At 41.0% G+C, this 27,711-nt stretch overlaps 7 protein-coding genes across 8 annotated transcripts in view; 5 read left to right on the top strand and 2 right to left on the bottom strand.

Moving 5' to 3' along the window:
• Window positions 1-383: 383 nt before the first annotated feature.
• chlsn (cholesin) lies at window positions 384-13,116 on the bottom strand. 2 transcript variants are annotated; one of them, XM_016663282.1, is made up of 5 exons: window positions 13,022-13,116; window positions 12,781-12,903; window positions 12,349-12,468; window positions 1,226-1,413; window positions 384-558 (listed from the first exon to the last, which is right to left on the bottom strand). In XM_016663282.1, exons 2-5 carry the CDS (start codon window positions 12,898-12,900, stop codon window positions 399-401), a joined length of 588 nt encoding a protein of 195 aa, XP_016518768.1. In that variant the 5' UTR covers window positions 12,901-12,903; window positions 13,022-13,116; the 3' UTR covers window positions 384-398. The 2 variants fall into 2 exon arrangements, with proteins under 2 accessions (XP_016518768.1, XP_016518767.1); XM_016663281.1 differs by lacking the exon at window positions 13,022-13,116 and having other exon boundaries at window positions 12,781-13,015.
• Window positions 3,301-6,770, top strand: LOC103155101 (uncharacterized). Its single transcript, XM_007576640.2, has 2 exons — window positions 3,301-3,802; window positions 4,972-6,770. Exons 1-2 carry the CDS (start codon window positions 3,800-3,802, stop codon window positions 6,037-6,039), a joined length of 1,071 nt encoding a protein of 356 aa, XP_007576702.1. The 5' UTR covers window positions 3,301-3,799; the 3' UTR covers window positions 6,040-6,770.
• On the top strand, window positions 9,993-12,341 carry LOC103155099 (G-protein coupled estrogen receptor 1-like). Its single transcript, XM_016663278.1, has one exon. The coding sequence runs from the start codon at window positions 10,209-10,211 to the stop codon at window positions 11,430-11,432; it is 1,224 nt and encodes a 407-aa protein (XP_016518764.1). The 5' UTR covers window positions 9,993-10,208; the 3' UTR covers window positions 11,433-12,341.
• Window positions 13,117-13,998: 882 nt separating the features above from the next.
• uqcc4 (ubiquinol-cytochrome c reductase complex assembly factor 4) lies at window positions 13,999-15,833 on the top strand. Its single transcript, XM_007576641.2, has 2 exons — window positions 13,999-14,166; window positions 15,378-15,833. Exons 1-2 carry the CDS (start codon window positions 14,075-14,077, stop codon window positions 15,679-15,681), a joined length of 396 nt encoding a protein of 131 aa, XP_007576703.1. The 5' UTR covers window positions 13,999-14,074; the 3' UTR covers window positions 15,682-15,833.
• Window positions 15,834-16,665: 832 nt separating this feature from the next.
• Window positions 16,666-19,177, bottom strand: h3f3d (H3 histone, family 3D). The gene is made up of 4 exons (XM_007576642.2): window positions 19,068-19,177; window positions 18,216-18,353; window positions 17,090-17,243; window positions 16,666-17,015 (listed from the first exon to the last, which is right to left on the bottom strand). The coding sequence occupies exons 2-4, from the start codon at window positions 18,341-18,343 to the stop codon at window positions 16,887-16,889; spliced, it is 411 nt and encodes a 136-aa protein (XP_007576704.1). The 5' UTR covers window positions 18,344-18,353; window positions 19,068-19,177; the 3' UTR covers window positions 16,666-16,886.
• An 819-nt stretch (window positions 19,178-19,996) lies between these two features.
• Window positions 19,997-24,838, top strand: cunh8orf33 (chromosome unknown C8orf33 homolog). Its single transcript, XM_007576645.2, has 5 exons — window positions 19,997-20,257; window positions 21,733-22,148; window positions 23,381-23,471; window positions 24,249-24,395; window positions 24,471-24,838. Exons 1-5 carry the CDS (start codon window positions 20,230-20,232, stop codon window positions 24,674-24,676), a joined length of 888 nt encoding a protein of 295 aa, XP_007576707.1. The 5' UTR covers window positions 19,997-20,229; the 3' UTR covers window positions 24,677-24,838.
• A 921-nt stretch (window positions 24,839-25,759) lies between these two features.
• The window catches only part of anks3 (ankyrin repeat and sterile alpha motif domain containing 3), a 6,913-nt gene continuing 4,961 nt past the window's right edge, over window positions 25,760-27,711 (top strand). Inside the window, exons 1-5 of the mRNA XM_016663277.1 lie at window positions 25,760-25,871; window positions 26,075-26,249; window positions 26,824-27,022; window positions 27,458-27,579; window positions 27,652-27,711. Coding sequence (XP_016518763.1) covers window positions 26,083-26,249; window positions 26,824-27,022; window positions 27,458-27,579; window positions 27,652-27,711 — 548 coding nt within the window. The 5' untranslated portion in view covers window positions 25,760-25,871; window positions 26,075-26,082. The remainder of the gene's footprint in view (window positions 25,872-26,074; window positions 26,250-26,823; window positions 27,023-27,457; window positions 27,580-27,651) is intronic.

Below are 27,711 nucleotides of genomic sequence, written 5' to 3' on the forward strand. Positions count from 1 at the left end.
CTGTTGTGAACTTCCAGATTGCGTTTTTTTTATTTGCTGACTTGTATTAGTAAACAAGCTGAGTTTAAATACAAGGAAAGGACTAAACCTCTGACTGTTACTATGGTAACTTGACAATCAAACAATTAATATTATTCTTTGCACTTTTACAAAGTAAACTTGACAATCCCTTTGAAACCACTTTGAATCTCTTAATGTATCAACTGAAATTGAGACAGTTATAGGCGATAACCGATATGTACTGACAACACTCCAGGTTTGTTTTTGATGAAGGAATAAACATTAAAACATCAAAAGAAAGATCAAAATAGTTGCTTTCGAATAATGGCGCCCCTGTAAAAAATAAATTTAACTTGTAAAATATTTAGAAGTTTCCAGGGGAAGTTGTAGAAATGAGCTCATTTCCTGAAGCAAACAGGAAGTTGACGCCTGTGCTGGTCCAGACTGCAGATGAGGTTCTTTTTATCTTTATTTACCTTCTCGGAGTCGTACATGTGCTGCAGTAACCAGGTCTGCCGGATCTTCTGAAACTTCCAGGCCGAACGGCTCTCGGCCCAGCTGCAGGGTCACAAACAAAAACACCAGATCTCATTCTCTGGTCCAGAAGCATCGGCTGACACGATCTGGTCAATCTGCTCTTTTACTTTAATTTGTATAAACTGCATTTTAATTTGGCTGACTTGTATAACTTAACTTCACAGCAAATAAGTGGAATAAAATAGAAACATCTTTTTAAAAAATACGTTTACAGGACAAACAGATCTGATGTCTGTACAGAACGAGCATCTATCAGAACAAACATCTCCAGGTTTTCTTTTTGCTTCGACTGAAAGAGAAAAAGAAAAAAGAATAAAATCTCAAAAGCTTCGTTCTGGTGTCAGAACGTTGTTTTATATCAGTTGATATCAATAATTATTGATTCGTTTTTCGTTTTAAATATCTGAAATACAGCCAAACTCTTTGCGTAACTTTTCCAGTTTTATCCAGTTTCTCTCCATTTTGTTTTTAATTTTCTAGCAGTTATGAAGCAAAGAGGGGAAACTTGAAACTGTCTCTGCTCTAGTCACTCAGCAGGTCGTTGCTAGGTAACTGAAATTTGGGGGAACTTGAAACTGCTTCTTACCCAGCAGGTTGCTAGGCAACCAGAGAGGGCGTGAGTTAGTAGATTCTAACCTGGAATATCATCTGACCAATCACAGCCCGGTTTATTTCAGCTCCTCGTTACCATGTGAGGTAGTCCAAGGCCAGCTTGGATGCGCTCTGTCCGGGTTCTGCGGGTTTTGGGTCGGCCCGTCCGGATTCCTTCAGCTTCTTCTTCTCCTCCTTTTTCCGGATCTTCTTCAGCTTCCTTTCCAGGACCCGTTTCTCTTCAGGGGTCAAAGGTCCTTCGGAGTCCCCGTCTTCCTCAGGAAGCTGCCATGGAGGTCAGAAACGTTAATTTGATTTCACTCGTTTCTTTTTTAAACCATTCAGACTCAGACTGGTGTTGATCTGATTCATCGGCCATCGATCAGTTATGGCCGATTTCCATGAAGAAGTGATCGTGTTTGCCCATTCATCGTTTGTAAAAGCACCTTTTGAAAATAACATTTATTTCATTTCCCGTTGGGATGAATAAAGAATCTTTGAATTTGAAGCAGGTATTAAACATACTTTTTATTAATCCCACATTTCTGATTTAATTGGGTTTTTAATTGATTTAATATGATTTTATATTTTTAAATGTCATGTTTTTATTACCTGTAAGTGTAAAATCACAATCATAGCAGAAATAGTCATTAAAACATCCATCTGTTTGTAATTAATATATATGGTGTATTTAACTTAGTGATGAAGTTTCTGAAACAAATAGGGGCTTTCAGTAAAATTATAATTCATTAAATTTGTAATGAATTTTGTAAAAAAAAATGTCAAAATTCATCAAATTCATCTTTTAAGAATTAAAAGTAATTTAAATGTAATATAAAGTGCATAAAACATTTGTATTTAATCAAATATATCCATACTTGTGCTTTTTTACATTGAAAATATCCTTTAAAATATTTTCCTAGTAAGATACTGACTGCACACAAGGTTGAAAGAAAAAGTATTTTAAATCACATGAGCTCTAAACAGCAGGACAGGCTCTGAAAACAGAAAATTCATATTTTTTCTCTGTTTCTGAAAGTTGGAAGCAAAAATAAATGGTGACATTTTGAGCTCCAAAGCAGAAGGCCAACAAACCCGTTCTCAGTCTGAATCACTTCCTGCTGCGCTGCAGCTCAGAGGGCCGTTTCCTGCCGCTGCTCCACAGCAGCGTGTCAGGTCTGCTTTCACCAACCACTTTGGCTTTGCTTCCTCCCAAAGTCGCTTAGAAATTTAATGAGTTGTTTTTTGGGCTTGTTTTTGAACATGAAGTTGCTGATTTGAGCTTAACCTTCTTTCTGAACAAAACAAAAATAAAGATTATCTCTCAGCTCCTCACAATAAATTGAACTGCAACCATCAAACTAATCTGGGCTGCGTGATAAACGTGAAAACAGACATGAATGAACGCATCCAGAAAGACGCACGGCTACATGCCATTGTAATCTTCAAGATAAAAAATAAAATGTCAAAGATCTGAAAGCCATCTGAGGGCCGTAACAAAACCTGGAGGCTTCTGTTTGACTTACAGAAAAAATTTAACCAAAAACCTGAGAACTAAAATGTTATTTAGGGTTTTCCAGACAACAGTGGAACACATATAAAAACACAAAAAAATCCTAAAGTAAGTTGTTTATTTTTACACTGTTGTAATCATTAAAGGGGCAGTGTAATGTACTTTGCAGCTAAATAGTGACATTTTACATTATAATCAAGTAACTATGTTAACTTCAGTTGTTATAAAAATTAAACATATATCAAACATGACTTAAAAGAAATGCCACTTCCTGATTTAATGCCTTGAAATTGGGCCTCTGTCTCTTTAAAAGCCCCTGCTCTTCCTGAAGCTCCGCCTCCAGAAAGTCATCCCAACATGGCTCCTCTATTAACCCTTTAACGTTTTTACCAGCGTCGCTCTGAGCAGCAGCTCCTATAATGAGCTCAGCAGCTGGTTGCTAATTGCTGCTAGCTAGTCTGAAGGATCTGAGTGGGGGAGGAGCTGCGCCTCGGGGGCGGGGCTAGGTCCACCCAGGCGTTTTAACAACTGAATGGTTGCCATGGAAATGAAAGGATTTCTCAAACCTACATGAAAAAATAAAAGCAAAACTCCAGGTTTGTTTTTGATGAGAGAAAAACATTAAAACACGATGGGAGGATAAAAAATAGATTTTACAGAATACTGCTGCTTTAAACCAGTCTGATCTCTCCTGATTAGTGGATAAATAGTCGATATTTGGCTATTTAACTTCTGTTATATCCTCCTTTTTTACATTAAATGTGTAAATGCATGATGTTTACAAGCAGCTGAGCTTCTGTTCACAGAGCTGATTGCTTGTTTCTCAACATCTGGCAACGCACAGAAACGCTTGGTCGGCTAAAAATACCCTCAACTTTTTGTCACTTGTGGACCGGGTTTCCTGAGTCTCTGCAGAAACTCTCTGAAGGCAAAGCCTGCTCTTGTGTCTGGATGGGGCAGGCAGTGTGTTTCTGATTTTACAGCCCTCAGCTGTGATGATGGCAAACCAAAGGGAGGGGAAGTTTAGGTCACATGGTGCCGAAGTCATTCTGAAAGTATGCTAGCGGGGGAACTGCCCACAGACGGGGCCATGCCACCAGCATCATCTGCAGAGCTAAACGCCGTTTTCTAGCAGGCGAGAAGACGAGGAGCGAAAACATGGTGAGTGGAAACCGGTTCCTAATCAGAGTCCGTTTAGTTTTCACCCGATTCAGGAAGAGAGAGAGAGAGAGGCGTCCTGTGGGGAACGGCTCTCAGGGAACGGTGATGTTTGGGTTTTTCTGCTTCGCACCGGAGGAGGAAGCTCCTGTCAAGCTGTGGAAGTTCATGCTAACACCAACAGCCACAGCTAGCGATTACTTCAGAAATCAGTTATTCTGATGATTAATCGATTATCTTGATGATTAACTGACAAGTCGGACTGATCGATTATCCTATAAGTTATTCGTACAATTAATTGTCAAAATATCGGTTGTTATATTGATTATTCTGATTATTAATTGATTGTAAGAATAACTGACTATTCTGTTAATTATTCTGCTGATTAATATATTACTGATTAATCAAATATAAGAAATTGGGACATTCTTCAGATTTTCAGTTAACTACTTAAACTTTTTTAAGCAAAAAAACAAAACAAAAAGAGAAACATTAAAAGCAATTAATCGATTACTAAATTAGTTGATTATTTCAATCATTTTACCACAACAAATCCGATTATTTTAGTAATAGATTTTTTTTGTCTATTAATTGGATATCAGAAATTTGTAGGTTTTTTGATTAACCACCAAACCCTCCTTTATGCAATCAAACAAAAAGAAAAATGTCCTCTTTTAGAGTCTGTACACACCAGTTAATTAATCCACAAATCTGGAACAAACTTCCATAAAACTGCAAAGCAGCTGAAACACTGATTTCCTTTAAATCCAGACTAAAAGCCCACCTGCTTAGAGCTGCCTTTGAACAATAATAAATGAAACACTGACCAACATTTCTGACGTGTTTTGATGATTTTGATGATGGAACTCGTCTAAATATTATATTTGTTACTGGTTTCTTAGTTGTCGACTGTTTTTATGACTTTTTTAATTTTGTGTTTTTATGATGTAAAGCACTTTGAACTGCCTTGTGCTATACAAATAAAATAAATACAAACAAACCTGATTGATTATGTCAGTATAGCAGGTTTCAGTTCAAAGCTTCATCATAAAAACACAAAGTCAAGAAGACACCACACAGTCAACTGAGAAAATCAGGAAACACTTTGCAATCATGATGAATAATCGCGATTAATCATTTCAGCGCTACCTTCTGATTTTGTTTGCTTCCAGTCTGACCCGACCACCGACTCCTACCCGACCAGCCCCACCTTTAACACCACCTTCATCCCCACCTTCAGCTCCACCGCCGCCCTCACCTCCAGCTCAGGGACCACCAACACCTACGTCCATGACGTCCATGACATCACGGCCGCCGACGGCCTGACCTCCAGAACCAACCAGGTCTACAGCGCCGTGGCCCTGCTGGGTTTCTGCGCCGGTTTCTTCGTCGTCTTCAGCTTCGTCCAGACCTTCCGGGCCCAGCGGCGGCTGGCCTGGCTCGACTGCCTCCTCTGGGTCTTCTGCGGCCTCCAGCTGCTGCTGCTGCTCCTGTCGCTCCACATCGTGGCGCACCGACCCAAATACATGCCGAACTCACTGCTGGGCTGCGCCGCGCTCTCCTTCGGCGTCAACGCCACGTCTCTCTGCGGCGTTCTGGTCTTGGTGCTGATGGCGTTCGTCCTCACCCTGGACCCGCCGTCCAACGCGCCGCTGCGGAAGCCGACGGTCTGCGCGGCGCTGGTGCTGCTGTCCTCGGTGGCGGTGAGCCTGCTGCTGGCAGGGCTTCGGGGCCTGCCGCCGGGGCAGGACTGCATCATGGATCCGGCCCCGGCCGGGATCGCGTACGCAGCGGCGAAGCTTTCTCTGGTGGTCCTGGTTCCCTACACCCTGCAGGTTGGACTTCTGGTCAGCGGCTGCGTCCGGCAGTGGCGATCGAAAGGCCGCTTCCTGTCGGGCTCGGAGGAAGGTCCGGTCTTTCTGACCGTCACGGTGCTGGTCTTCCTCTGCCAGCTGTTCCACTGCGCGGTGCTGCTACGGGCGGCCGGGCTTGTCCAGAACGGCCAGGAGAGGCGCCTGGACCGGGCCTTTCTGACCGTAGCGGAGTGCGTCCTGTTCTCCGGCAGCAGTGGCAGCATGGTGCTGGTGCTGCTGCTGCACCGGCCGAGCCGGGAGAGCCTGCAGGGGGCGCTGCGGCAGCTGCGGGACTGCTGCCGGCGGCCCGGCCGCGCTCAACCCAACAGGAACATCATAGCGCCGCACATCGAGATCACAGACACGCTGCAGGACATGGAGTCATAGGCTGCCATCTTTTTAAATCTGTTTCTGCAAACTGCAAGCGCAGAAGAAGAACGCTGACGTCACAACGGCGCTCTGTTTACAGAAGTAATCATGGCCGCCGCCGATTTTAAAGGGAACTATGATGCAAACTTCATGTTTTCCATGTTTTTATGCTTCCATTTGGGCCTCAACAAGGTCATGACAGACTTTACTGTACATTTCTACCCCAACAAACATTCATAGTTTAGTTTTCTGTTCTTCCATCTGTACTGAAATATTTGCACTAGAAACTAGACCAACGATACTTTGTTTTTGGAGTGAAGATTTAAAATCCACTTCAACATAAGAAAGAGACAAAGGGATCAAATTTAAATATATGGAAGTAAAAAACAAACAAACAAACAAACAAAACAAACTGATTTTTGGTGACATTTTCCCGCTGTGTGAACGCAGCCTGAGATGAAACGTCTTTGGTTCAGAAAGAACAGACCTCAGGTTCCTATTTTTAAACAAGCTAACTTTAGCTGTTAGTAACTTTAGTTGGGCTGTTTTCTCTGGCAGCAACATGTGGGGGAGGGGCTGTAAAGGCTGTAAGTGGTGGGAAAGCTGCTACCTTGAATCTACAAACTGATCCAAGCAGAATCAGAACTGGCATCCGACAGATTAAAACTCTGTGGACGTTTCCTTTCACTTTCTAAGCGTCCATTTTTATTTTCATTTCATGAAAGATTGAAAAATCTGAAACCAAAGATGTTTTCTGCCATTTAAAAGTTTATTCAAATAAATAAATGATGAACATTTGCAGAATTTGTTGCTGTGATTATTTTTTATGTAAACAGATCTTCATTAGGTCCACTTGGCGTTCATATATGCATTTGAACCGAACCAGAGTTCACTTCAACCGAACCCAGACTGAGGTCTGGAGGTCCAGAGTTAGCTTAGCATTCACACCTCACCAAAATGAACCGGACCGTCTGGGCAAACGGACCGGAGCGGGTTAAAGCTGGTGGGAAACCAGACTCGGTTAAGTTGACCGGTTTCTCTGACAGACGTGATTTTGAAAGAAAGACTCCTGGCCGGGTCTCGAAGCCCGACAACAGAACCGTCCTTTCAGAACCTTGTGGTTCTTAAAAACTGAACACAAAAGGCCCATTTAGAGAAACGGCAGGAACAATCTGTGCAGCTTGGAAACATTTGGTCAGCGTGAGTTCAGCTCTGTCCTGAAACCGGTTTGTTTCCAGAAGCCGGGCCAGTTCCAGGAACAGAGCCGACCCGTTACACAAGCTGGAACCAGAACTGGGTCTCATTTACGCTCCAACGTCCTGGGTTATCATAGTTTAACTCTTCCACTAGAGTTCAGTTTTATTTTGTCTAATTCAGTTAGTTTTAGTTCTTAAAATGTGTTTTCCAGTTTTCATTAAAAGTTATTATTAGTTAAATCTTTAGGTTTTTTTTTACTTTGGTTGATTTTAGATGCATCATTCAAAAAGTTAAAAGTATTATGATTATGTGAACACTGACTGGGTGAAGAGAAAATACCATTAAAAATGTATTTATTGTTGTTGAACCGCCAACCGACAGGCGTTTTCTCCCAAACGTAATCAGCTGACGTAAACTGCTGCTGGATTAAAACGTTTATTTCACAACAAATGGAAAGGCTAATAAAAATATTTATAAAACACAGAAACAAAGGGTATTATCTGTTAGTGTTATAAACATATTTAGGTCCAGTTGGTTTGGTTTTCTCCAATAATTACCGTTTCTATTTAGTTTAAGTAAGAAAAATGTTTTCTCACTTTCAGTTTAAATTCAATTTCATAAACTTGTCAACATCAGTTCATCGTCTGCGGGAGAAAAACAGAAAATCTTTTAAATGATTTTCTACTAATTTAAAAATATGGCTCCTAGATAATCAAGCATGCAAGCATAAAGTATTGTTTGTATTGTGGTGAATGGATTCTTAGTCTTTGTGATTCTAACTTTATATTCTCACTTTAGATAAAAAAAAGCTTTTTTATTCATCATTAATCTAATTTTTGGGAAGGTAATAATATATTGTATTTCTGCTCAGTGTACCTAGCGTTTATGGCTAACTGGGTTTTACATGACGTCTCCAAATCCCAACATAAATGTAAAATTTGATGAATTTCAGACTTGATGTAACTTGAAACTGGAAGAAACGTCTGTAAGTTTCTCTGCAGACTAAAAGATGAGATGAAATTATCCTGAGGCGTCCTCCACCTTGTTGCCTGTAAACACGCAGCCCGTATTTACATCTCCTTCACCGTCTAAAGGAAGTTTCACCAGAGGAGAGGTCAGAAGCCCCAACTGGACCCGACACCAGCGGGAAGTTCTGATGGATCTGGCCGGCGCCGCCTGCCGTGGTGTTGCTAGTAAATACCAAAACGCTTTAGCTTCATGTCGCCTGGGATCACCTGCAGTCACTTCTCTGGGTTCACCGTCACGTCCAGAACCGACCCAAAGGTAGGCCTGACCCGGTTCTTTATCGGTATTTGCTTTGTGAGGCGAGATTGAGCCAAAAAAAATAGAATCTAACAGAATAACTCAGTAAATTAGCTTCCAATTAGATTGAGGTGTGAGAACCTGGGAGGAAACTGGGATTAGGTAATCTGGTCCGGTAATCCTGAGTTCTGATCCGACCTGTGAAGTTCTGGACCATCAGATTCAGGTTTTTCTGTTTTTTTCTTCATTTTGAAGCAGAAAGAAAAGCAGAGTGGCGTCCATTTTAATTCTTTGTTTCTCTGCAGCTGCAGATAAAAGTTCCCGTCCTTCTGACAAAATGATTAATTGTCCAATGATCTACACAGGGTTTAGACCAGAACTTTGACTAGGCCATTCTAGAACATGAATCTGCTGTGATCTAAAGGATCTGCAGCCTTTACAATCCAAACAGACACTTTTTACTCCAGTCTCACCAAATAAAACTGGCTTAGAGCTGCTAATGTTACCCAAACTTAAGAAAAAGGAAAATCTATAATTAAACAAATATCTAATATCAGGGCTGGACGATATTGCTGAAAAAAGTATCACAATGCAAGCGTTTCATATCAGTCGATATTGATAATTATTGATTAGTTTTTTGTTTTAAGTATCTGAAATACAACCAAACTGTTTTATCCAGTTTTCTATCTTTGCTGTTGTTTTTTATTTTTTAGCAGTTTTCAGGCAAAGAGGGAAAACTTGAAACTGCTGCTGCGCAAGTTACTTAACAGACTGTTGCTAGGCAACCAAAGTTTGGTGGAACATGAAACTGCTTGTTACCCAGCAGGTTGTTGCTAGGCAACCAAAGAGCGAGTGAGTCGGTTGCTTCCACCAATCCAGCTTTGCTAGCAATGAGAGTTTGGTCAGCTAAAGTCTTTCCTCTGCCTACATCTCCCAGCATGCTTTGCGGTTCTGGGTCAGAGTTCAGTCAATATTCTAAATACTGAATAATCTATCAATCGTATCATCTACGATGATCATGTGATGTTAACTTTGTAGCGACAGCGACCTTGGTAGGTGTTTGTAAGTAACTGACATGACAGTTGCTATGACAACAATAAACAAGCCACAAGATTTGAACTAGCTCTCGCGCATTAAAGCTATCACTAAATTTTGAGTAATATTCCCACCTTTGTAATGCTAAGATAAATATCAGCTATTTACTGTAGTACTTACAGCAGAACTAGCTAAACTAGCTTAGCTAATGTAGCTTTAGCCTACGTGTTTCTTACTGCATGTTCTTACTCTGCTAGTCACCAGTACCTTGATATTCACGTGAAGAGTTCAGACGTCTTTTACAAATCCATTTCAACATTGATTGTATGGATTTCAGTTGAAGCTCCTCCATGTTGTTCGCACTCTTCCTGTTCACTAGGTAGCTAACGTTATCGTAGCATGAGGTCGGAGGCAGCTTGTTCACATCGTCTGACATGTTTTCCTTCTCCGTCTGATACGGGTCGATCCCGACAGCAGCCATTTTGTTCATGTATTTTTCTCTCTCACATTGGTCAACGTATTTCCTTTTTGTTGGTCTCGACGCCTAGCTTCATTTATGATTTGTGCTGCCGTTGCCTACCAAGATGGCGTAGATCACTTCCAGTTCAGTCTTGTGGGAACCATATATTGATTTTGATCAGGTGTCTATCGTGATTTATATCGTTACTGATTATTGTTCAGATCTAAATGTGATGTATGAATCTTTAAAAATTCCTCCTGTTCTGTCCAGCAGCCGACTCCATCTTCAGAGCTCAACAGGAAATGAAGGTCGCAGGAAGGCTATGAAGCCTGATATGGACATAAACATGTTCACGGATCCCAGAGATGGGGAGAACCTCACGGTGCCGCCGAACCTGACCCAGCGGGCCTCGGAGAACATCGAGCATTACCTCATCAACCTCTTCCTGTCTGGGTTTTACACCCTGATTCTGTTTCCTGTCGGCCTGGTGGGGAACTTCCTGATCCTGGTGGTCAACCTGGCCCACCGGGGCCGGCTGTCGGCGCCGGACCGGTACTTCGCCAACCTGGCGGCGGCCGACCTGATCCTGGTGGCCGATTCCCTGATCGAGGTGTTCAACCTGAAGAAGGGTTACTATGACAACGCCGGCCTCTGCACCTTCATGAACCTCTTCCAGCAGGTCAACCTGTACAGCAGCGTCTTCTTCCTCACCTGGATGAGCTTCGACCGCTTCGTGGCGCTGACCCGAATCGCCGCCGGCGCCGCACATGCCTGCTGTAGCTGCTGCCTCATCTGGGCGTTCGCGGTGCTGCTCACCTTGCTGCCGTTCGCCGTCGCCCAGGTGCAGCACTCCGGCGAGCTCAACTTCTGCTTCGCCAATGTCAGCCAGGTGCAGTGGCTGGAGGTGACGGTGGGCTTCCTGCTGCCGCTCTGCATCCTGGCCGTGTGCTACTGGAGGATCGCGCAGGTGCTGCGGCGCAGCCAGAGGCAGCGGGGCAACCCGCAGCACCGGCCCCGCCGGCAGCGAGCGCTGCGCATGATCGCCGCCACCGTGCTGGTCTTCTTCATCTGCTGGCTGCCAGTGAACGTCTTCATCAGCGTTCACCTCCTGAGTGGCACCGACACGGCGGGCGCCGTCACGCTGTGGGAGCTTTACCCGCTGACGGGCCACGCCGTCCGGCTCGCAGCCTTCTCCAACAGCTGCCTCAACCCGCTAATCTACGGCTTCCTGGGCGAAACGTTTCGGAAGAAGCTGAGGCTGTTCCTCCAGGAGAAAAGCCGCAGCGCCAAGCTGCAACGGTTCGCTTCGGAAAAACACATTTATGCTCCAGTTGCACCGACATGTCAGCATAACACATGCGACACATCGAGTCCCTCCACTAAGTCCAGCTCTAACAGCCTCCTGACGGAAACCACAGAGGCCTTTACGTTGACTTGTGACGTAAAGGCTCTTTAAGGGACAAAGAGGAAGCAAGGACTTTAACTGATGTAAAAACTGAGAATTATTTCTTTATTTTTAAATAAAACTCAAAGTTTCCAGAGCAAATCTTCATAAAAAAATCAAACAGTTGATGGCATCTCAATGTGCTGAAAGTAAAACCTGTGCTGGGCACATGTAAGCTAATGCGCTAATCTTTCCTTTAGCGATTTTAACAAACAGGACAAACATTACATTTTGATGAGCACCAGAATCAAAACTATCAACACAAATCAAATATGTTGGTCAAGGTTTGATTTTTTATGGTTCCAAAACAACTAAAAACTTTTAGTCTTGATTTAAAGGAACTCTGTGTTTCAGCAGTTTTGCAGTTTTCTGGATGTCTGTTCCAGATTTGTGGTGCGTAGAAGCTGCGTGCTGCTTTTCCATGTTTGGTTCTTTACGTAACTTTGACAATGTTTGGCACACTTTGCTTCCCCTAAATGATTTTTTCCCACATAAAGTCTAAAGCACTAATTTACTTGGTTGTTTTGTAAACTTTCAGTTTAATGAAATTTGAAATCTGCGCTTAAGTTTTGGTTAGACATTTATATTCATGCTCTTATTCTGAAGTCTGCATACGTCACAGTTAATTTCCTCTCCTCACAAGAAACTTTGTTGAGCAAGTGAAATTTAAACAAACACATGTTGTGCCATTGGCACATGGTGGGTGTCAACATAGTAGAAATTAGCGCATTAGCATCATAAATTTTGTATTGGTGTAGCGCTTTAGCGTTAGCAAAACTAATGTTTATGACTAAACTAATGTTTATGAGTAAACTAATGTTTATGACTAATGGATAAGGACCAAGGTTAGCAAGGCTAACTTTTCAGTTAGCGGTAGCCACCACTGAGCTAAACACACCAGAATTGTTTGATGGTTTTAGTTCCTCACCTCAGTTCGATCCAAATCAGCTTCTCTTGTTGCCTCCTTTTTCTTCTTCTTGAGTTTTTTGTCCTTTTTGCTTATTTCCTCATCTGGATTTGTAACACATGGAATCTGAACTGGAGTTTCCTGAACAAAAGTCAACAAATATAAGAGTTTATATGGATAAAAACTATTGTCTGCCAAAGTGTCCATGTCCCTTTGCACATTTCATCATGTTGAAACCGTCCAGAACATGTAATTTGTGTCATGCTAATGTACTGAGCTGAGATTGTCACAATTTTTAATCAGAGGCTTCTGCTGAATCGTTGCAACATTGACTGCTACTGGAGATATGCGATATGAGTTATGAACATTTCATTTTCCTTTGGGATAAATAAAGTACTTATAAAACTCCAATAAAACACATAAAAGTCAGAGAGTGTAAAGGTTTCTACCCACCTCTACTTCCACGTGTTTTCTCTTCTTTTTGGTTTTAGTTTCCATGGCTTCTTCTCCCTCATTAAAACTGGATTTCTTTCTTTTGGGGGGATTTTTTTTCAAAGACTTGTCTTTTGCCATCAGCTGATTCATGCAAACCAAAATGTTACGAAACCGAACATGGATTAAAATCTCAGCGAGATGAAATTTATGAAACAGTAAAAGTAAAAACTACATTTTAACATGTTAATGTTGAATTTACCTCGTTGTTTCTGGAAGAGAATCAGAGTGGCGAGTAGAAAACGTGCACTTCGAATCCAGGAAGCGAACCAGAGGAGCTTGAACGTGATTGGACAACGTCTCTACGTGCATTCTGATTGGTTAAGGACTTCAACCCGTTAAACGAAAACGTATGAAGGGTTTTTAACAAACCATTTTATAAATTTAAATGTACAATTCTTTACAACTAACAAGATTATTTATTTATTTAGTTATTTATTTACTTGGTTACTTGCTTACTTACTTACTTATTTATGTTTGAAAAGAACTATCCTGAAATAAAAGACCCGGATTTGTCTTGGTGCTTTCATATAGCTTGATAATTAAATAATTATTAATGAGTGATCAAGTGTTAAAAAGTTAAAGAAAAAAAAAGAAAGAAAGAAAAAGAAAAAAATAGCCATACATTGTTTCAGGTAACTAGTTGTTGCATTTAGGTGCTGTCAAGTTAACCAGTTTTGACAAGTTTTTCTCTAAGCACAGTTTGCAAAACTATATACTCCATAAATAACAATTTAGTGGTGTAATGAAAGAAGAAAAATAAAAAGGAGTGAGATTTTCTCTTTGAATCAGAGTGACACAAATCTTAAAATATTTTGATTGGTTCCAGATAAGCTTGGTCATTTAAAGTTCTTCAGCATTAGATTAATTTGTTGTTATTTAGACAACAAAAACACACACATTATTATTATTATGATTATTATTATTATTATTATTGTTGTTGTTGTTATTACTACTATTGCACATCTCTTTCATCTAAAGGTTGTTATATATCATAATTTTGTTGCATAATTGAAGGGGAAAAAAACATAATTAAGTCAATACACCTCAAAAAATCTACAAAAAAATCACGACAAAGTATCCAAAGCCAAAACAGAAAGACAGAAAATAGAAAAGACGGAAAGTTCCGGAACGGTTCGAAGCAGGAGTCACAGTGCTGACCCGGAAGCGTTTCAGCGTTGCACAATGCAGTGTTACATGACCTGACGGGGGTTGCCGGAGAAGCTGGTTGTGTGGAGATGTCCATTAGTCCAACATGTCTCCATCAGCAGGACGAGCTCTCACTGGTTTCACCTCTAGGATCCTTGGTAGAGGAATACGAATTAAAAACGCGTCGGCTTCCGTAGGGTGAGTGGAAATCTGTGACCGGGGCTCAGCGCCACTTCAATGACCCTCACACTACTGAGGTTTAACCTGAAGGAAAATATCAAGTATATATTGAACAAAATAATGGGTTTTGTTACCAGAGTTCGAGCAAATTCTTGTTTTAATCGACTTTAATATTCGGATCAGTCTCTCTTTGAATGAATCAAATCGTCATTAATGATTCACGTTTCATTTATGAGAAAAGGTAAAGAAATACGTTTCCTCTGCTTTATTTCTTATTGCACTGTTTCTTAGCAGTCAAGCTTGATTATTATCCCTTAAATTGTATGTCTGATGCATAAGCACTGCAACAAGAGCAGCTGGTTAGCATCTCAAAAGCTCAAATAATACCTGAACTTTGACCTCAAATCCCAGCGGAGTTGAAAAGGTGTCTTCATGGATGAATTTAAAGCCACCTGTTGCCCAACACCAACCTCACTTTGCACGTCTTTATAACCATACAGCCAGACAGATGTTTAAAGTTTATCAGCAAAAGCAAACGTGTTTCTATAGAATATCGTCTCTCCTGCTCGGAAGATTAGCTGCTAGCATGTCATAATAACCGTGAAACCCTCAGAAAGCAACAGTCTTCAGTCAGAGGCTTTTTCAAATCCATTACCAGACTGACTGCTACTGGAGTTCCTTCCTGCCCAGAACATTATAATCCAGATACTTGGATGACATAAAATTTCTACCACAGTTCTTTCTTCCACTCAATTTTCCATCATTATGCCTGGAAACATTCCTTTGAGGTGTTACTGATACTTTGCAGCTTACACTCCGTCAGTAACTGTCAGGCCTGGACCAGAACATAGCATCCTTTAATTAAAAACAAAGGAAATAAACACTATAATTGAATCTTGGTTTTGCTTTTTAAAACAAAACTCGTGTTGTAAACAAACCTGGATTGTTCCTTTGATTCTTTAATGCATGTTTGAGAAATCCTTTAATCTCCATGGTAACCATTCAGCTATGGAAAACGCCTGGGTGGACCTAGCTCCGCCTCAGAGGTGCAGCCCCTCCCACACTCAGCTCCTTCAGACTAGCCAGCAGCAATTAGCAAACACCTGATGAAGCTTCAGAAAGAGTAGGAGTTCTTAAAGGGACAGAGACAGTTTTAATGTGTTAAACCAACTGGTGCTAACTAGTAGCATTAGCATTATGCTAACGAGATGCCTTCTCCCCCTGGACAGTTTGAGGTCGCTATCGCTGACCTCTGCGGCGCCGGCCAGGTCCAAACCGTCGTCAGACGACGAAGCGGTCAGCAGCGAACCCATCAAGTTCTCCACCAGCAAGGCCAGCCACCGGACCTGGAGGGTGGACCGGTCCCTGGGCAGCCAGCACGAGCGGCCCTGGTGGAAGGTGGTGCCCATCAGCCTGGCCTTCACTGCCTTCCTGCTGTGGTGCATCATGAGGTCGGACACGGACATCGACACTCAGCTGGAGAAGCACCTGTACGAACATTTACCTGGCCTGGAGGAGGACGAGGAGGAGTGATGGTTTATCACTATAAATAAATAACAAATATATTATTTGTTAAAATTATGTGGATTGATTTAACGTTTAATGGATCCGTCCCTTTACTGTCCGATGAATGTTGGGATGTCTTTTATTAACTTGAATTAAAATCATTGTTTGTTAGAAATGCAGCCTCTTTGCTTCAGCATTCAGATTAAGGTTGGACGATATGACTGAAAAACGATGTAAAAGTTTCATATCAGTCAATATAGCCAATTATTGATTAGTTTTTACTTTAGATATCTGAAATATTTTCAGACTGTTTGTGTGACCGTAACTGTTTAACCCAGTTTTCACTTCAAGTTGTTTTTTTTAGCAGTTTTGAGGGAAAGTGGGGAAACTTGAAACTGCTGCCAGTTGCCAGCAGGTTGTTGCTAAGCAACCGCAGAGCGAGTGAGTTGATTAAACCAACCTGGATTATTTATAGTCTATCACCTTTATTATTTACTAATGTTACATATTTATCACTTTATCCATTTGGACCGGCCCGTTTAACACCTTCATGTTTTGGAGTAAAGTTAGTTTCCAGTGGAGTCTGGGAGGAAATCTGATTATCAAGAAGCACAGAGGAAAATGTCAAAGTATCTTTTTATATCCAAAACTTTCACCAAAACTCACTTTGCTACACCAAAAATTAGCACTTAATTTAATAAACTTGGTTAAATATAGCAAACATTTTGAAGGAAATCCAGTTCTTTTGACTGAATAAAATTTCTTCAATTGAGTTCAAAAGAATTTGCAAAATCTTTCTAACGTTTTTCATCCATGGTGATTAAAATCCCTTTCCAACAAAAACATTTTTATTTTCTTGTCCCTCCAGTTCTGTTAACCTCTAATTCTCATGAAATGTCAGTCAACTGTTAGCAGAACCATCTTCGTTGTGAAATTTACGTATTTCAGCATCCAAGATAAATCTGATAAACTTCAGCTAGAAATGGACTGGGAATAAAAATGCGATCGCAGTGAGGTAGCAGAAAGTTTATTTACAGCACAAGAAAATCCCATGACATGCAGACAGGATAGCAAAGGTTCAGACTAACACGTTAGCAAACATTAAGTGTTGTACAGAAGTCGGTGGAGTACAAAAACACGCCTCAAACTACAAATAAAAACCACACATGCTGTTAAATTGAAATTTACAAAACGTCGCCCCCCCGCCCAGTAAAAAGGTTCGACTGGCTCGTCTACGCGCGCTCGCCTCTGATTCGCCGGGCCAGCTGGATGTCTTTGGGCATGATGGTGACTCTCTTGGCGTGGATGGCGCACAGGTTGGTGTCCTCAAACAGGCCGACCAGGTAGGCCTCGCTGGCCTCCTGCGAAGGGAAACAGGCCGATTAGCAACAAACAAACCCCAATTTATTTACGAGGTAAAAATAAAATATCCGACCTGCAGCGCTCCGATAGCGGCGCTCTGGAAACGCAGGTCGGTCTTGAAGTCCTGAGCGATTTCCCTGACGAGGCGCTGGAACGGCAGCTTCCTGATGAGAAGCTCAGTGGACTTCTGGTACCGACGGATCTCACGCAAAGCAACGGTACCGGGCCTGGAAAAACACACACACACACACACACACACACACACACACTGAATGAAACCTTCAAATCACAGGCAATATTTATAGTTTGGACATGAAGAAACCCGACTACACACAGTGAACAGTGTGCCAGTAAATAATGATCAATTTTACCCTAAAAGTATTATTTTTGTGAAATGGGAAGTAAAATCTTCTACGTCAATACAATAAAGTGAACAGTGCAGGATGAACAACAATGATTGTTAAAAAAAATGTAAATTGATTTTATATTGCAAGAAATGGATTAGTAGCTCATGAAGCTGTTCAGCAAAATCATTTTATGGTCATTAGACATATTTTTAATCCCAAAACATTTTGATTTAACCTGAAAAACAGCATCAATAAAATAAACATACACAAATTAAGAAGTTTGTTTCATCCTTTAAGCTTAGTGGTTTTAATAACCAAACCTGAACTTACAGTAATGGTGGATGCAGCGTTCAAATTAATTTCAAATTTATCAAACATCTGATTGACAGCAAAAACACAATGAAAGTTTTTATACAATTTGAGATAAATTCAAACACCAACAGGTTACTTTCATGTGTGGGTTCTACACTTTATTTAAAAAAGGGAATCAAATAATCTGATTGGTGCATCACAGATATATGCATAATTACAAAGGTATAATTCAGAAAGTCAAAGATTTTCAGTTTTGATTGTATTTTCTAGGAAATTTCCTATATGAACTTAAACGCATAAATGTAAATTTCCTATAAAAATCTTAAGATTAATCTCAAAATTAAAATTCTCTCTAGAAAAATTTGATGTTTCAATTCATGTCTTTTTCCAGCAAATTTTCAACTTCTCAAACTCTTACATTTCCGAGACTTTTAGTCAGAAATGGACTCCTTCCGTCCATCTCCAATGACCCTAACGCGCCGCCGTAGATTACAGCCAACAGTATTTATCTGTACTCCGGTGCGGGACAAAGCGGTGTACCTGTATCTGTGCGGTTTCTTGACGCCGCCGGTAGAGGGCGCACTCTTCCTGGCTGCTTTGGTCGCCAGCTGCTTTCTGGGAGCTTTTCCTCCGGTGGATTTACGAGCGGTCTGCTTGGTACGAGCCATTTCTTACAAACTACAGGTCGGAAATGTGGAAGAGAAGAAGACAATTGTTGATAAAACTTTACTTTAATTATCCTTATTTACAATTCGTCCGAATACAACTCAAGATAGGCGACATAAACGACACAATACGGTTGACCTCAGAGGGGAGGTGATAACATCTGGTCGCATACATTGAGGGGGGGAAGGAGCTCTAGAATATAAACAAAAGCTACTGAAGTAGAAATGTCTACAAAAAGCGGGAAAAAAATGGCGCCTACTGTTTAAAAGACCACATTATGCGAAAGCAGAGTTAAAGCCTCCTCAGTGGAGCCACCATTAAGCTACAGAGGACACACACGTTTCTTTGCTCGCCTACAGTCCAATTTAGAAGCTGGCAAAGACGGTTATAAAATGGCGCCAGCTTGCTACCAAAGAAGCTAGTAAGATATATATATATATATATAAAACACCGCTAACACCAAAAACACTTCAGAATAAAAATGTATCTTTGAAAATGACAAATTCATATTTATAGAGTATTACACCAAGTAGCGTGATTTAAAAGGATTTTACTGGCACCACAATAGAGTTAACTGATCATGGCGCGCGTTGGTTTATTGTTAACGGTTTCAACGTTTATCAACTGGCTGGAAGCCGCATTAAAGGTAACTTACATCACACAATCGATTAATGTTGATATTAAAAAGTGAAAAGAATAAAAAGAAATGTAATTTAAAGGACTTACCGTTCTGGTTTGTTTTCACGTCGCAGTTGAAGTTCTTCCTCTCACGTCGACTGTCTTCAATGCTGGTGGGGGTGGCGAGACGCGGGTTTTATAAGCTAACCGGAGCCGAAGTCTAAGCCCCGCCCTTTGTTCAACGCGATTGGTCTAAACTGCCCAGATGACCAAACGTGACCAATAAAGGAGCCAATGAGGATCCCCGTCTACTCGCATGAAACACGGAGGGTATGAATGGAGTCTTTCAAGCATCCGAAGAGGGATTTTTGATCAATTCGAGCAAATAAAACAATTTCCACTGCTATCTGTTGTTCGTACTTCACTCACAGGTTTACGTTTTCTTTCGGGGGCTACACTGTTTTATTGCATAAAACAAACAAAAAAACGATAAATAGCTTTCTTACAAGCAATATTACATTTTTATTACTGAAACCTTATACGTTTCTTAACAGGAAAAGTTAAAAAGCAGTGTTTGTGTTCAGTCAGACTGGTTTTTGTGAAAGTGGTTGTAAAGATCAACAGGAGACGGAATGTTAACTCTAAAATCAGGACAGATGTTCCTCTGAATCCTTTGTGGTTGTTGAAACAGGAGGGAAATGGATGGAGAGCAGCCCGCCACTTTTTCAAATCCCCTCACTGTCACTCCCTTATCCGCACGGAGACGACTCCTTCCGCGTGTTTTCATTAAAAAAAAAAGAAAAAAAAAGAAACATAATGATGGACATTTGTTTAGATTAATCTTAATGACGCTATGTCTTTGATCGGAACAGGACGAGCATGTGAAATGTCACAAAAACAGTTACTGAGGGATTATTTTTCTTTTCTATATATGATTTTACTCCGTTGGTACAAAAATAACAGTTAAAGAACGTTGTGTGTTATTTTAACTAAAAAACACAGATTAAAATAAGATCGCGTGAAAACTGGAAACGGAACTACTTGACTTTGGGGAAAGAGTGAAAGACGGACATAATACAGAGTGACACTCGCAGTAAGTTTGTATGTAACATTTTTGAACATTTTGATGGGTTAATCAGAATAAATAGCTGCATTAGAGGTTTTAATAAACACGTATTTCGCCGCTGGTGTTTGAAACTCGTCGGCTTTGAGTGAAATAAAAGCAGAAGGAGAATTTTAAGCTGAAAACCAGCGACGTTTGGAGGAGAGCATGACCGAGGAAACGCTGCTGTTCTTAGGTACGCATCATTCTGCTTGATTTATTTATATCCACACGTGTTAATTTATTTCACTTTCTGTCACGTTATAACCTCAAACTTTTTCCATTTATTATTTTGGGATTTTTCTTAAACTTAAATCACCGCATAATTGTGTAATAAAAGTGAAAAGATAATGATGCATTTTTGTTTTTAGTTTTACGAATAAAAGAAGCACTTAGTTGCTGCATTTCTATCAGACGTGATGGGGAGCATCAATAGATATCAGTTTTTAACTCTTTGATTCAGGTGTGGGCTTTGACTAGGCCATTCTGCTTTGATCTAAACCATCCCAGTTTTAAGCTCGTTTCGTAGTGAGAATTGTGTATTCAGTGTTATTTACTTGCTCTTTTCCACATGAAGCCAAAATGTTCAGTTTTCTTTTCATCTGACCAGAGTACCTTATCACCCTGCCAGCATGCCTAGGTGGGCCCCATGTGGGGAAAAGGAGGGCAGGCCATATGGGTCCCATGTGGGTTTGTCCGTTCCACGACAGCCCACATGGGCCCTATATGGTGGTGGCCCACATGGGTTTGTCCATTTAGGGCCCATGTGGGCTGTGGCCCTACATGGGCAAGCCCATGTGGGGCCATCGTGGAACCCGCGGACAAACCCATATGCGACCCATATATCAGCCCTCCTTTCCCCCACATGGGGCCCACCTAGGCATGCTGGCGCAAAAAGTGGGTATGCAGCGCATAGGGGCGCTGCACCAGAGGGGGCGTCAAAACCCCGTCTGGAGGGGGCGGCGCGCCGATGATGCCTTTGCATCCACTTCCCCTCACGCACATGTAAACTATAATATGTAGCTGCGCCCCTGCACCTTATTATGTATGTTACATGTGTTTTCATTTGTGATTTATAAAAAGCTAAACATGGTTTTTACGATGTTTGTTCTCCATCATTTGCAAACAAAGCTCTGGAGCCAAGGAATAAAATCCCAATAAAATATATTTAAAATTATGAGTGTAAAGAAGCAAACTGTGGGAAATGTCAAAAGCCAGGACTATAAATCAGTAACAATATATATTGCAATAGGTATATGATCAATATGAGTAAATATGTCTGATATTCAACATGTCACTGAACTCTGAGCCAGAACTGCACAGCATTCTGGGAGATGTAGGCAGAAGACAGAATTTAGATGCGCAAACACTCACGGCTAGCTAAGCTAGGTTGGTGGCATTAACTAACGCGCTCATTCTTTGGTTACCTAGCAACAACCTGCTGGATAACTGGCGCAGCAGCAGTTTCAGGTTTCACCTCATAAATGCTTACAAATAAAAAACAACGGTGAGGAGTGAAAACTGGATAAAAGAGGAAATGTTACCCCATCAGTTTGGAAATATTTTAGGTATTTAAAACAAAAAACTGATAAATAATTATAGATACTGATATGAAACGCCTAAATTGTGATACGTTTTTCAGCCGTATCGTCCAACATTTTCCTTCGACAGATATTCGAGACTCGAAGATCTCCACGGCGGCTGAAACTGAGAGCAGTGGGTCGCTCTGGACCTCCAGCAATAACTCCTTCAGATTTAACTTCGTCACGGACAGCGACATCGCCCCGCCGCCGCAGGAGGAAACGCCGCCAGCTGCGTCGCTGTCCTTCACAGGGCAGAGCTCCGCTTTTGCTTTCAACTTTCAAATCCCTCCTGCAGAAGACATGGACACGGCAGAGGCTGCAAATCCCGCCTCGTTGCTAGGCAACCAACAGGAAGGGCCTTCCCCACCACAGGGGGGCGCCACTGCGTGTGAAATGTCAGATCAGACCAAAACAAAGAAGAAGAAGAAGAAATCTGGGAAGAAGCCGTCCGACTCCGATACTCAGCAGAAACCTACAGAAGAGAATCAGAAAGAGGAAGAGCTGGTCAGAAGTTTACATACACCCCCATGAGATTAGAAGTATTGGTACAAGACCAAATATATGCTGATAGTAACACAAAGAGCAGGACAAAACATCAATAGCAATACGTATCGCGATACATATTGTAGATTAATATCGATAGATAAAACAACTGATGTAATATTGAATACTCAGAATATTCCAGGTTGGTGGAATCAACTAACTCACTCTTTGGTTGCCTAGCAACAAGCTGCTGAGTAACTGGAGCAGTTTCAAGTTTCCCCTCTTTGCCTCATGTCTGCTAAAAAATAAAAAAAAACACAATGAAGGGAAAACTGGATAAAACAGGAAAGTTTGGCAAGATTTCAGATATTTAAAGCAAAATAATAATCAGTGATTTTTGCCATCCACTGATGAAAAACGCTTATATCATGCTAAGTTTTTCAGCCACGTCGTTCAGCCCTGAACTCGCAGTTAGCGGAGATTTAACCAAGGCTGAAATTATTAATTATCAATTATTAAAATTAACGTTAACTACTTTAGTAATCATTTGTTAATTGGAGTTTACGAACTGAAAAAAACCCATTTGCCTAAAAAACACATTCAGAAGAAATGAAGAAGCCAAAACTGTACAAGAAATATAAATATTTTGCATGTAAAATGGGCAAATAAACATTGTCTGTAAATATATTTACTTTTAAATTGTAAGTTTTAGCCTCACCTGGTTCAGATAAAGTGAAAAAATCCCTTCAGATCTTCAGTTATTAATCTAAATAATAATCACCAGATCTGTCCTGCACTGATCCCTAACGAGACAAACGTTTAGCTGCAGATGCTTCATTTGCTACAGATAATCAGGTGTTCAGTAAAGGAACGCTCTTATTGTGTTTTAGGCAATGAAACATTGATTTTATTATTTATATTTATTTGCATATTTATTTTATATTTAATGCATTTCTAATATTGTATAAAAATGTTTGAATGAAAAATCTCCAGAATGTGAGAATTTTTAAAATCTTAATTATAATAATCGTCTCGTAAAATAATTATTAGTTGCAGCTCTACTGTTAATAAAATTCTGGTGCAAGATCGCCTGAACATCAGTAAAACAAACCCTCAGCATACCGCTACCTCCACCATGCTTGACTATTAGTGCAGTGTTCTGAAAAACCTGAGACATTTCTGACCAAAACGTTTAACAGGGACTGTGAGGAATGATCCTCTTCTCTTCACGTCTAACTGTGGCTTTGTTTCAGAGCCCAGAAGAGCAGCTGAACCGGGAGCTGAACTGGTGCATCGAGCAGCTGCAGCTGGGAATGAAGTCCCAGAAGGGAACGCCAAAACAGAGTTAGTGTCTTTATTCCACCTGTACATCCTGCAGAGTCCCGTCACGTTTTCATCCCAGAAAGGTTTTCATCTGTTCTAGATGCAAATTAATTTACTCCAACTCTTTCCTTTAGTGGCAAAGTCAGGGAAAACAGCAAAGAGATGTTATATTTTAAACAAGAACAGAAGCAAAACGACTGCAGGTGTGATGAAGACATGAGCTTAAAGAGAGATGAGAAGTGACAAAAACAGGAAACATGTTGCCCCAAATAAAAAGCTGCAAAACAACCGAAATGAGACAAAAAATGTCCCTGGAGAAACGGAATGACTGCAAAATAATAATAAACCACCAACTGGCACCAGAGGAAGCAGCAAAGTGAACAAAAATATTCACAAAGAAACCAGTTTAAACTGGGGAAGACGGATTAAATCCCGTTTCCTGCTATTCTAACTCAGTTTGGCTCATAGGGGGCGATAGAGTGCTGAGTTCTACACCGACCACAGAAGAAGAAAAGAAAGTATATTGCAGTGCTAAATAGCATGTTTGTGTAGCGCTTTAGCATTAGTGCTTTGTCAATATGTTTGTGTAGCGCTTTAGCATTAGCGCTTTGTCAATATGTTTGTGTAGCGCTTTAGCATTAGCGCTTTGTCAATATGTTTGTGTAGCGCTTTAGCATTAGCGCTTTGTCTATATGTTTGTGTAGCGCTTTAGCATTAGCAGAACTAATGTTTAGTGCTTTAGGTTTGCATCACCACATCATTAGTCGTATTGAGTTTCGAGATGTTTTCTTCCCGTAGAGGAGGAGGCCTCCCGCGCCCTGAAGACGCTGCGCAGCTCCAAAGCTCCTCTGGTCAAGAAGCGGCAGCTGATGAGAGCCTTGACTGGGGATTACAGGAAGAAGATGGAGGAGGAGAAGAACAAGCAGTTCCAGCTTATTCAGAGCGGTGAGTGAACCGCTTCAGTGAACGCTGTTTGTTTCTGAAGCCATTTTGATCCACACGTTCCTCTGGTCCCGACAGAAACCGCATCGGCTCAGGTCAAAGTGGTGTCGGATTCCCCGAAGAAGTCCGTTTTCCACCGCAGAGCTGAGGCAAGAGCCGGTCCAGGAGCCTGGCAGGCCCAGCAGCAGCGGCGGACCGAACCACACGGCGCCGCGACTCAGGAAGAGACGCCGGCCTTCAGCTTCGTTCCGTCCCAGGAGGAATTTCACTTCAATTTCTTCTGATGTTTCTGGGCTGAAAGAAAGATGGAGTTTCTCCATGAACTGAAATAAGCTCAAAATACTCAAAAGAGGAGATGTGGTGTGGAAATGATCTAAATCCAAAAGGCTTTCATTGGTCTGTCTACATCATTTTTAAATAAAGTCAGCTTTTCTTCACAGTTTCAAAATTTTCTTTAATTCTGTTGTATTTTTCGTACATTATTTTTGTATTACTGCATTATTACCACTTTGTTCTCCTATTATCCCGATTGTTTATACGTTATCCCAACTCTGTTTGCTTATAATAGCTGCTCTGTTTATGAAATATTGTTTACATCTAATTGCGACTGTTTTCCTGTTATTGCAACTATATTGTCTTGTAGTTGGTAATGTCAAAAACATCATTTTTGGGAAATAAAATGTTTTTTTTTTAATGGAAGCTTTTTAAAATATCAATTAAATAAAAATGCAGAAAAAAGGATTAGATATGCAGAGGTGTAAAAAAGTATTCCAGATTATATTATTTTTACTTCAGGGTTCAATATTTCAGGTTGAAATACAGAAATAAGATGCAAGATATAACATTTAGTAGATTTTTTTTTTGTTTGACAAAATGTCGAAAAGTTGAATTACCAGTATAAGTATAGTATATATAACAATAATAATACGTCCAATTTCTTTAGTTCTTTTTCGGACACTCAAAGACATCACAAGAGAAGAATTATATATATATATATATATATATATATATATATATAAACAAACTTATACTTATTTATATAAGTTTTGTTTTATTTGTCTTTTTTACCACCATAAAATGTGTTACTGTCCTGTCTACCCACCCATATGCACATGTGTACATTTTCTGGGGAGGCGCCACAGCCAGGATATATAAGACATCAGAGAGAAAAACAATAAGTCATTTACATTACAAAAGTGATTTAATTAAGTTTAATTACTTCATTTAAATTTCTTCCACATTAAATGGGGCGTCGTTTTCAATTTATTCTAAGATCTGACCTTTTTAATCGATTTCACACGCTAATTCAGAAGGTGGCGGTAATGCACACTCAAAGCTGTGGGTACAATCCACGAAGAAGAAAAGAACCGGAAGGGGCGGTTTGTGTTTCTACACGAGCACAATTGAGTGTGGCAAAGAGAAAAGTTTTTTAAATTTGGAAAAGTTTGCTGTGTTGCTTAAAGAATCTTCTAGTTTGCTGTAAGTTTTAACCTTTGACCTTTAGACGCCGTTAAACGCCTGATTCCGACGTCTCCAGCCTGTAGAAAGGTTACGAAGCTTTACCGGGCAGAGATAACGGTTTTGTCCGCTAAGCTAGGCTCGCTAATAATATTCGATTTATGGCACCGGACCGGTTCTGAGTCCAGGGTTCTGTCGTTTCAAGCCGGTTTGTTTGGTTTCAGGAGGGGAAATGTCTGAGTTAAGCGACGAGGCCAGCGAGTCGGAGCAGCTGGGGGCCAGCCTCTCCCTCTGGCTGGGAGACTCCCTGCTGCGCCCAGAGGAGCTGGACGTCCCGCTGGACCTGCACACCGCCTGCTCCATCGGCCAGTACGACGTGGTGGCGGAGTGCGTCAAAAAGTGAGCTCTGCACCAACCAGTCCCTTAAAACTATCTGTCTACAAGACAGAAATTACTGAAATTATCAGAAGAGGCAACCAGAGTTGGGTAGTAATTCACTTGTGTAACTTTGAAAAAAATTTACTTTTAAGAGTATTTTTACTACGCTGTACTTTTTACTTTTACTCGAGTAATTTTATTATGACGTATTGCTACTGTGACTTCAGTAAAATTTCTAGATTCTCTACCTACTGAATGAAGAAAAAAAAAGTTTTAATCAAAAAAATCGAGAACAAAGTTGTGATAATATGATAAAGTCACAACGATACGAGAACAAAGTTGTAATGATAAAAGAACTGTTGAAATAATACGAGAAAAAAGTATTAAAATAGGATAAAGTATGGCACCAAAGTTGTAATTCTAACAGAATAGTTGTAGTAATACAATACAATCGCAATAACAGGAGAACAGAGTCCTAATATAACAAGAGTAACTAAGAATACGACAAAAATCGAATCGTGACCGTAAAAATCTACTAAACTCAGAGATATTTTCGTCCCTGTGACTCGTCGCTGAGTTCAGTGTCTGTTCCCAGGCGGGAGGCGGACCTGGACAGGAAGAACCTGGGCGGATGGACGCCGCTCATGTACGCCGCCTACATCGGCCATGACAACATCGCCAACCTGCTGCTGGAGGCCGGAGTGAACGTGAACGCCGCCACGCCGAATGGCCTCACGCCGCTGATGCTAGCAGCTAGCTGCGGGAACGAAAGCATAGCCTACTTCCTGCTGCAGGTACAGCATCCGCTCGCTAAAGACGACAATTAATCCTGATTATATTCAGGTTAATTTATTTGTTAGGGACAACGCACATTAATTAACTTTTTTTAATGTTAATTTCCTTTTCACCTTTTTTCTTTTTTTTCTCCATTTCTTACATCTTTAATTTTTCTTTTCTCTTTTTCCCTTCCTCTTTACCATTTTTTTCATTTTTCTCTCCACCCTTTTTTTGTTCCTTTCCCCTTTGTTTCTTTTTACGTCATCTTCCTCTACCCATTTCTTTTCTTTCTTTCCTTTTTCTGCATCTTGAAGCAGTTGGAGGCTTTAGTAAAGCGTCTTTATGGTGGTTCTGATTACCTCTAAAGAATCGGTCCAGTGTCTGACGGTGGTTCTGATTGTACCGGTGCAGTTCTGGTCCAGTGTCTGACGGTTTGTCGTCTCTTCCTGCAGCAGGGGGCGGAGCTGGAGCTGAAGGACGCCAGAGGCTGGACGGCTCTGCTTCACTGCACCAGCACCGGCCACCAGCAGATGGTCAAGTTCCTGCTGGACAACAATGCGGACGCCAACGTCAGGTCGGTGTTCAGAACCAGAACCAGAATGGGTCTCACCCAGATGGTTCTAAACCGTTTTCCCCTGTCTGGCAGGGAGCCGGGGTCAGAGTTCACTCCTCTGATGGAGGCCGCTGCATCTGGACACGAAATCAT

Source organism: Poecilia formosa, unplaced genomic scaffold (genome assembly GCF_000485575.1).
Source record: "Poecilia formosa unplaced genomic scaffold, Poecilia_formosa-5.1.2 Scaffold412, whole genome shotgun sequence".
NCBI lineage: Eukaryota > Metazoa > Chordata > Actinopteri > Cyprinodontiformes > Poeciliidae > Poecilia > Poecilia formosa.